The sequence below is a fragment of the Periophthalmus magnuspinnatus genome, chromosome 24, assembly GCF_009829125.3.
Source record: "Periophthalmus magnuspinnatus isolate fPerMag1 chromosome 24, fPerMag1.2.pri, whole genome shotgun sequence".
In the NCBI taxonomy this organism is placed as follows: Eukaryota; Metazoa; Chordata; class Actinopteri; order Gobiiformes; family Gobiidae; genus Periophthalmus; species Periophthalmus magnuspinnatus.
In genome coordinates this window covers 16,446,559-16,456,775 of record NC_047149.1, presented here as the reverse complement: position 1 = coordinate 16,456,775, position 10,217 = coordinate 16,446,559, and the positions used below count along the sequence as shown (strand labels likewise).

Genomic DNA, 10,217 nt, shown 5'->3' with positions numbered 1-10,217 from the left:
GGAAGCTTGGTAGTGTAGGAATTTCCGGTTACGTCAGTGCGTCAGGACTCCATTAGAGCTGCAGCTGTTTTGAGAAACAACAACAAAAACGGGCATTAACTGACAGTTCTCTCTGAGTCCGACAACCAAGCCTTCAATCTGGAAGCTAGACGTCCTTTTCCCACCCGGAGCTCCGTCGGCTGCTAACCACGGCCGCTCTCGGTGAGGAAACTCTGGCCTCCGCTTCCTCCTCCTCCGACTCGGACACCGGTGGAGCGTCACCGCCCCCGCGGAAGAAGCACCGAGCCTCGGCGGCGGAGGGAGCAGGAGAGCCCGGGGCTTCAGCAGTTGTAACAGGCCTAACTGGAGTTGTCTTAGGACTTGCTACCCACTCTCAAGCCACCTCTGCCATCCACTTTAACCGAAGTATTGTCAACAATCTTAGCAGCAGTATGCAGGCAAACGGGGCAGGACAGGGACAAGAATCCGGAGATATTTCCTGCCTAAATAGCGCACAAAATGGGGAGTCTTCTTCGGCTGGCCACTCCAATGGGCTCCTCTCCAGCACGGACAACGGGAATAGCGTCGGTACCAGCAATGGGGCTTCCACGGGTCCCGGTTCGGGCTCGTTGGCAGGCACCACGGCTTCAAATTCAGAACTTAAAAAGAAGAAACGCTTAACACAGGCGGAGGAAGATGTCATTCGATTAATAGGACAACATCTCAACGGATTAGGGCTAAAGTAAGTTTATTCTCTGTGTCACTCGAGGAAACCCCTAGCACCCAACACAATATTGACAATAAACGAGATAAGTATTATCAAAAGACTGTTATTTCGAAGGGATGTTCGAAATGGCAGCTGGTAAAACGCTGTTAGTATGCTTGACAGACACAAACATGGGGGGATGGGGTAGTTTTAGCCTGTGAGCTCGGCTTTGGTAGAAAGAAGGGGTCCATCTTGCACAATAACACTTAGCCTGGGAGCTAACAGCACAAGTGTACGCTGTGGCGATTTGTCCTAATATAAAATCAATATGCTTTAATAAAAGCTCCACGTACAAGACACTTATGTTGTAGTTTTACATATAGCTTTTCTTTAGCTGTTGACTGCATGTTAAAAGATTTCGCTCTCATAAAACCATTACATCATCTAGTAGTTCAAAGAAAACCCGAATAGAATACAGAAGCATAATTATGAGTACAAGACGAACTGATTTATCTCTTAATTAACATTTGTAATAATTATTGAATAGATGTGTTAAAATAGACTGATTTGTATCAATCTTGCGTCAAAAACGTAATATGCGGATTGGCAGCTTTCTGTTGTGCTTTTTTGTAGCTTTCCATTTTGACAGCCTCAATAAAAGCAGGGTTTGTGCAGAATAAAGTGGGAGGAACGTGGATATGTCAGCCATCGTGTTATAATAAGAAGCATGGTTATAAAAACCGACCTGGTTAGTTCAGGAGTGCACTCTGTACACATCTACAGCTGTCATTTGAATCAACTACATTTGTTTTACAGATAGATTTCTTGTGTCTGCAATGATCATTATCTAAAATAACTATCGTCTCTGTTTTAACGAAACAACGTCTTTATTATTGTAATGATGTTAATGTTGTGGTGAACAGAATGCGCTGGTTTCATGGCGGCTGAGGAATGCGCCTTCTCCCAGCTGTTTTAGATTGAAATTCTGTATTTGAATCTAATTATAGCACAGTAGGCTTTTCAAGTAGCATACTCTCTTCTCCAAAGGGCCGTTGCTACTGCCTTAAAGCGAGACATCCTTTTGGTGTCCACTGAGAAGGTATAGCTGCCATTACAAGACACTATATAGACAGCTTAATAGCGCTGTGTTTACACAGTGTGAGCTACGGGCTTTTTATCATTTTGCCTTTTATGAAACAAGGCCTCAGCATTTGAGCTGAGGGAAATGCACCGAGACAGTGCAGCTGGATGAGAGGCAAACACAAAGGTGCTGCGCCACTCCATTGATACACAAGAATGATGTCATAATGCGAGAGGTTTCAGCTCTATCCCTGAAGATTATTCAGCCTTTATCCTTGGACCCTGTGTGAGTGTTTAACACAGGGGTGCTACGTGGACAGATGGTTAGTTCATCCTTAACAGGTTAATGGTAGCTGCAGTGAAAGCTCAGGTTATGATGCTCTGTAAACAAGGCAAATAAATGCGGATTAAACTTCTTATGTGATCATTAAGTCTTGGACTGATTAGTTTAAAACATATTGTATCAATGACTTGACCTAATTCACTTCCTGAACTTGGCTTAATTGAATAAGTTTGCATAAACTCCATTGTCACAAAGGAACTATGTTACATCTGAATATGAATAATCTAACATTACCTTGTCACTGTGTTTGCAGTCAGACAGTGGACCTGCTGATGCAGGAGTCAGGATGCAGACTCGAACATCCTTCTGCCACTAAATTCCGCAATCATGTCATGGAGGGGGAGTGGGACAAGGTGAGTGCTTCATTCACCATTTGCGGGTGTTAGATTTTACTATCTCTACTACAGCACAGTGGAACTTAATAATCAATTGAATCATTAATTTTTGTGCTGCTGGCACACAATCAAACATTATGCTTTATTAACTAGATTCTTTAGTTCCATCCTAAATTTTCAGCCAAATAAAACCAAGGGAAAGGAGATGTACTTTGGTCTTATGGTTTAGGGGAAATGTCTGAGGCAGAACCACACACAGGATAGTGATAAGCTGAAAGTGGTCTTTGATATCATGGAGAAGAATTATAATCCATGAGTTACATGTTAGACTGCATGATATCCATGTTTTATGGTTACAGTAGGACACCTGAAAATGTGTTTAAAAATGGTTGATGATTCTTCCTATACCAGTGCAGTTTCTTTCATTTATAGACTTGTCATATTATTTTTGATGAGTTACAGTTAATGCAATGGCATGACACTTTATGCGGTCTGTGTTGTTCATATCATGTAGAAACTGCTGAGTTAATCATTTGTGTCTCTTGTCTCCCCCTCTACCTCCCCCCTTTTGTTTTGGTGCAGGCTGAGAATGATCTCAATGAACTGAGGGCACTGATGCATTCTCCAAACGCTATTGTGGTAAGCTCTTTTGCCCAAACCTGAAACAAAATGAGTTGTGTTATAGCTAGATCCAGAGGTGACGCTCTAGGACAATCTAGAATGATGTTGAATTGCACTGACCTGCTGCTGCCCATACAATAGAAAAATTCTATATCTGAAAATAATTCTATTGGGAATTATCAGTGAGCAGCTGTGCAGTTGTAATTGCCATTGTGTCATGAACATATTTTTGCTGTTTTGGTTCAGAAAATGTAAAGGTTTTAAACTGATTTTCTATCATTGTTACACCTTGATGCTGTTTGTTTGGGTTTTCTGTTAAAGTTTGTAAATTGTTTTACTATCCCCATTATTCTCATCAATGTTTTTACACACCCTCATCATAAGCCTGCTCTGGTCTGTATCTCTTTTTAGCGAATGAAGTTCCTGTTGCTGCAGCAGAAATACCTGGAGTATCTTGAAGATGGTAAAGTCCTTGAGGCTCTTCAGGTCCTGAGAGGAGAGTTGACACCGCTCAAATACAACACAGACCGCATCCATGTCCTCAGCGGGTATGGTTACAGGCCTTATTTTCCTCAGAATAGTGTAATTAGTGGGCCAATCCCACATGAAATGGAGATATTACCCATAAACCAGGTCTAAATTTTAAGTGTACAGGTTTTACTACAGAATTCTTAGCTGGCTTCCAACTACATTTAATGTGTGTTTAGAACTTGCCACATTATGTACACAATGTTGTTTTGTAAAAAATGCTTACTTTTGAGTTGGTTTTAATCATCAAATTAATTATTTCTTGCAGTTACCTCATGTGTAGTCATGCAGAGGATCTGAGAGCTAAGGCTGAATGGGAGGGCAAAGGCACTGCCTCACGGTCTCGACTCTTGGACAAATTACAAAGTAAGAAGTTTGCAAAAGTTCTTTTGTGCTTTAGTAGAGTGTCTCTCTGCTGACTTAATAGCTTGTATTACTTGGTGGGGCTTATTTGATTGTGGCCAATAAAAGTGTTTGATTGACAAGCGTTCGGTTGTACCATTACTCTTGTATTTCTTTCCAGCGTACCTTCCACCATCTGTAATGCTGCCTCCTCGGAGGCTACAGACACTTCTAAAACAAGCAGTAGAGCTACAGAGAGATCGCTGTCTTTACCACAACACCAAGCTGGACAATAGCCTCGACTCAGTGTCACTCCTTCTAGATCATGTTTGCAGCAGGTTTGTACGCACCCTGTCATTTTATCAACATTTTCATATTACCTTATTGTTTATACTTTCTATGTTTTACAGGAAACAGTTCCCCTGTTACACCCAACAGATTCTTACAGAGCACTGTAATGAAGTATGGTTCTGCAAATTCTCAAACGATGGCACAAAACTTGCAACTGGCTCAAAAGACACCACTGTCATAATTTGGCAAGTGGATCCAGTAAGTTTACAAAATTACTTATTATTTATTATGGATTGAGTGTTTTTCAGTGGAAAGTAAAACCACACAGGAACAAACGGTATCTAACTGAAATACACCTGGGATGCTGTGCTTTTTCTTTATTCCCTTCACACATTCACAGTGTAAAATTCAGTTGTCATGCAGACTGGGCAAAATCTAGCTTGGAGTGCTGCCGGGGGTTGTTCACCTTGTACTGATATTAGTACTTGCCAGTTGTTTGCATTTTCACAATTCATTAAAAATGTGTTTAGGAGAGCCACCAACTGAAGCTCCTGCGGACTCTTGAAGGACATGCATACGGTGTGTCCTATTTAGCCTGGAGTCCAGATGACATGTACCTGATCGCCTGTGGACCGGATGACTGCTCTGAGCTGTGGCTCTGGAATGTTCAGGTGGGACATTCACTTCTATGTACAGAGTTTCCTTTATGTTAAAGTCCTAGTCATTCCATCCCAGTGCAGCAAACACAAACTCCACCTGGAGCCTTGATAGAATCGACTGGTGATGGGGATGTACTCAATGACCTCTCCTTCCCTCCCCCATATTTACTTCCCTTCTTCCCTTCCCCCACACGGTGTTTTGTTTTTCTCTTCTTTCTGTCGACCTGTTTGGTGACCAGACGGGGGAGCTACGGACTAAGATGTCTCAGTCCCATGAAGACAGTTTGACCAGCGTGGCCTGGAACCCTGATGGAAAACGTTTTGTGACAGGAGGACAGAGGGGACAGTTTTATCAGTGTGTAAGTGCTCCATAAACTGTAAGATAATGGGATCTTGATGGTTTTTTTTTAAAGCAAATGATAACATAATGTAACACATTAGTATTTTTGGTTGTAGTGTTTTATGGTTCGACACTTGGTTCTGTCTGAACTGTGGCATTAAAGCATATTTACTTTGTCAGGACCTGGATGGTAACTTGTTGGACTCTTGGGAGGGCGTGAGAGTGCAGTGCCTGTGGTGTCTGGGTGACGGCAGGACCGTGCTGGCCTCAGACACTCACCAACGAATCCGAGGGTACAACTTTGAGGACCTTACAGACAGAAACATGTAAGCAACAAAAACAAGTCTAATCTACATACATTTGAATGGTTTTCACAGACTGGTGGTCAAAGACTATGATAAAACCATGGAATCAAGAGTGCATGAAACAGGTCTTTTTTAGTTTGGTAAGGTTTTGACTAAAAGAAGCAATTCTAAATGGCCTGCCAGTTGGTGGTTACAAATGAAATTGTATGAACCAATTGGATTGGCATAACTTGACAACTTGACAATTAGAAACATACATAGTACATACAAATATGGTAAAATGTTGGCTTGACTGACAATCAGAGGAACTAAAGGTGCTTGTTTTATTTCTCATGGTTTATGTACATGTCTTTACAGAGTGCAGGAGGACCACCCTATCATGTCTTTTACTGTTTCAAAGAATGGAAGATTAGCTTTGTTAAATGTAGCAACTCAGGTAATAACTCAGCATATTGTTTGTCTCATTTTATATAAGCCTAAACAAAATTAAGACAAATGCATCTTTTTATGATAGGGAGTCCACCTGTGGGACCTTCAAGACCGGGTGCTGGTGAGAAAATACCAAGGTGTAACCCAGGGCTTCTATACCATCCACTCCTGTTTTGGAGGACACAATGAAGACTTCATAGCCAGTGGCAGTGAAGGTATGTTTTACAACCACTATGTATCATTTATTTTTATAGTTAACCCAGTTACAATTTACCCTTTTGATATTTATACTAGATCACAAAGTGTACATCTGGCACAGACGTGGAGAACTGCCCATTGCAGAGCTCACAGGCCACACACGCACTGTTAATTGTGTGAGCTGGAACCCGGCAGTCCCCGGACTCATGGCTTCAGCCTCAGATGATGGCACAGTCCGCGTATGGGGTCCTGCACCCTTTCTTGAAACACAGGAAGCTGATGGACTCAACGGTAATTCTCATTTCCATCCCCACACAGTCTTAATACGTTATTTCTGTGTACTTGATATGTCTGGTTTGCAGAATGTTTTAAACTTCTTGGTCCTGTCCCTCCACAGAACACTGCAGTAATATGGACAGTTGATGGTCACTAATTAAGCAGACGACATCTCTAACTACAGATTCAAGAATCCCACAATAGAGAGGAAACTTACCTGAGTAAGAAAAATCTACCACGACCCCAAATCTAGCGAAGATTAAACAAATGCAAACACGAGGATACAACAGAATACCATAACCAACCAAGGAGGGCGTACATCAAACAGCAGAAGTGACATGTTCTTCTGATCCAGAGAAATGGAAAACCAGTTATCAGGCACTGGTGTTCTTCAAGTAATCACTTCTCCCTCATCTTGTTGTATGGCTACAACCGAGTGTCATCCTTGTGAAAATCCCTGAAAAACTCACATCCACCTTGAATTTGGAGCACATTGAGTGATGCCTCCAGACAGACACTGCAGGCCAGTCCTCTTCTGATTGGACTACACCTGTCTGCCTGTGTGTCTTGCACGTACCTGTATAATGTCTCCATTGACATGAGTGGGGTGTTTTGGGGGGAGTGGGGCAAAGGGGGTCAAAGCAACTCTTCTATGTATGTTTTACTAGTTCCCCCTTTTCTTGCTTATCTTCGCTATTGATCTACGGGAGGCATACTCCATGAAAAGAACACCGACCGACCAACTGACGACCACAAAATGGCTATGCTAAATGTTGGGATTTTTTTACAATACTCATCATAGCATTATTTTCATTTAAAGGTGAATCTTAGCTCAAGTAGTGCCCGTGGAAAACTTTAGCGTGGAGATTCGACTTTGTGTTTCTCATGATTAGGAACTTTTTATTCCCTTATTTAACTCCTAACAAGGACATTGCTGTAATGTTACAACTGGCAGCCCCCAGTCCCTCTGTTGAGCTAGCTACCGCACAACTCCATTACATCTGCCTATGAGGAGAAAGGACAGTTATTGACAGTTCACATATCAACATGTAGAGAGTCTTATGTTGGAGAGATGGACTAACCGCTGTCAAAACACATACTATGACCTTTCTCCACAAAAGACAAGCTCACAGATGTGAAAGTGCAGCTCTATTGCACACTGCTGACTGCTATCTCCTCTGTGTGTGTGTGTGTGTGTGCGTGCATGTGTGTGTGTGAATGATGAGAGCTGTTACGCATGTTATGAGATTTGACATTTGTGTCCATAGATGCGTGTTTTGTATGTGTGTTTAGTTCACACCAGCAGAAGAGTTTTGCTCCACCTCCTTTCTTATGCCCCTAATCCCATAGTAAAATGAAAGAGGATTTTAAACTAATTCTAAGTTATCCAAAGCCCCATAGGGACCTCTATCTGTGGAACAAAGAATACTTGAGAGCCATTTTGTAAAAGGAAACTTCTTTTTTTTAATATATCTGGGGCTTTAATTTTACATTTTTTCCTTCCTAACCACGTGGCATTCAAATGGCACTGAGTTATTGGCATGGCAAAATAATTGTGGGAAAACAAAGTGATGATTTCTAAGCAATTTGAGTGAGGCATGTTTGAAAAAGCTGTGGAGTGTTGTGTTATTTGCAAAGGGTCATTTCATATGATGATTTGAGGATTGTAATTATTGAATAAGTAGTTAGCACAGCCCTAGAAAGGAGAGGTACCAATAGCCAGAACCATACGCTGATCCCACCACGTTTTGGGAGTGTCGTTGCAATTCAAATATAATACACACGGACTGCCTTTCTGTTCATGTGATTGAACACAAACCATTGTTATATATGACACCCCCTCTGCACTTTGAGTGAACCTCCACTCTCGCACCTGCTGCAAAAATCAACCATAAGGTTCATTGCCTAGCAGACCTATGGTTGCCATTTTGGCCATTCTCATGGCTTAAAAGCTTGTATTGGCAAGACGTAATACCAGACAGGTGATCAGTAAAGGAGCTGAGCCCTCACCATGCGTCTATGCACCAGGGCAGTAGCCAACATTCATGTAGACTGTACATTGAAGTCCATGTACATGTCGGGCACAGCTGCCTCTTGGAGCTTAGAGAAACTCAGCAGTACACCCCTCGCTGTGCAGCCACGTTACTCAGTGGTCAGTGAACCATTCAAAGCTTTCTTCCTCCCTATTTCAGGGTATGTCATAACTATTTGCTACAGACTGATATACAGTAAAATGTTAAAACTGTGCTTTTCTGTCTGTTTTTATTGAATTTTTGTTACTTAATTTTTTTTGTTGACATTATATCATTTTTGTTTGGCGTCTATCCCTGTATAATCATATTAAAATATAACCAGACATTTGGACTCTTCATTTTTTTATTCTTTTATAATCCTCTTATGTTTTTTTTGTTTGTTTTTTTTGTTTGTTTGTTTCATTTTGTTAACTTATGTCTTATCCACTGCAATTAGTAACTAAATAAATATGCACAGTCACAACCATGCCAAAAGGTGTGTGGTGAGTTTTGAAAAAGTGTTAGGTACAATCAGGTCTAAACTATCCACCCCTCGCCTTTAAGAGTTTCCTCCATGTGAAGATGTACTTTTTGCATGTCTGTGTACCTGAATGAAATACTTTGGTGAGTCTTTATTGATTGGCAATTGCTACTTTCAAACTTGATTGAAGCCAAAGCATTGAGGCATATAGTGCTTTTTCCTATAGGCTACTTGTTTCACTCAGCAAATACACAATTGTATCTCCACGCCTGGAAAGCTGAATGGACTCCTTCCATGCCACACAACATGTCAGCAAACTGGTTAATCATACAAAAATTAAACAAGATCTTTGGTTTAGCCCATCAGACATCTGTTGGTGGCAAATGCTATGTCTGTATGCAAGCTGGTGTCAAAGCTGTTCTTTTGACTTTCTGATTTAATTGTCTTATTTTCTGAGGTTGTGATGGTGGGTAGGGGTGGTGGTTAAAAAGGGCTGACTGTAGCATCTCTAAGTTTCTGGGGCGAGGGAGGGCCGGGGACCTGTGTGGGGTTTTTCGTTCACAATGTGTTAATTACAAGTGATTGTACTGTTTTGTATTGTGTAGGAAGTGTTATGTATGCATATTTTCAATAAATCATTCAGGGTTTTAACAATGGTCCATGGACAGTTCATAGAGCAGGAAAATCATAGGTGTCTATGGTAATAACAGAATGGTTACCCCACCCCAGAGCATACAAACTGACTGAAAATGTCTGTTAAATAGAAACAAAATGCAATGAATAATTCCATTACATTTTGAAAGCTTGAAAGCAGACATGACTGGAATATTCAATGCCAAAATTAGGAATGACACAAATTGCCAATAAAATAACATTATTTTAATTAACCTGTGTTGTTGACTATACATTTTTAACTACTAGATGTTAACTTAACAACAGCTTTCAAAACATTCAGATTTATCCATTGTGTCCAATGCACATATATGCATTATCTTATTTGCCTGACCAGTCAGTCCCTCCTACTGTTGCCTGGCCAGGCAATAAACTCATAATAAGATCACATGGAATGAGGTGTTTTTTTTCCCCAGAAATCAGCAGCAACTTTGATGTGGCTCACACTAACCAGCTATAAAGATTTTTATTTCTATTATTATTTAATCTTAATAACGCATGAACAAATACTTAATTATTCATGAGTAAGTAAATTAGTAAATCATCAACCTTTGTAACTACTTAATTAATACCCTAACCCTAAATCCTAACCCTAAATCAAATAAACTATTTGTGTTTGT

The 10,217-nt window shown here is 40.8% G+C and overlaps 1 protein-coding gene across 1 annotated transcript; it reads left to right on the top strand.

Annotated features, from left to right (window-relative positions):
* Window positions 1–11: 11 nt before the first annotated feature.
* LOC117392653 (WD repeat-containing protein 26) lies at window positions 12–9,812 on the top strand. Its single transcript, XM_033990771.2, has 14 exons — window positions 12–721; window positions 2,362–2,461; window positions 3,026–3,082; window positions 3,476–3,612; window positions 3,861–3,958; window positions 4,116–4,272; window positions 4,345–4,483; window positions 4,756–4,896; window positions 5,124–5,243; window positions 5,405–5,550; window positions 5,887–5,965; window positions 6,044–6,173; window positions 6,253–6,447; window positions 6,554–9,812. The coding sequence occupies exons 1-14, from the start codon at window positions 432–434 to the stop codon at window positions 6,577–6,579; spliced, it is 1,815 nt and encodes a 604-aa protein (XP_033846662.1). The 5' UTR covers window positions 12–431; the 3' UTR covers window positions 6,580–9,812.
* Window positions 9,813–10,217: the final 405 nt, after the last annotated feature.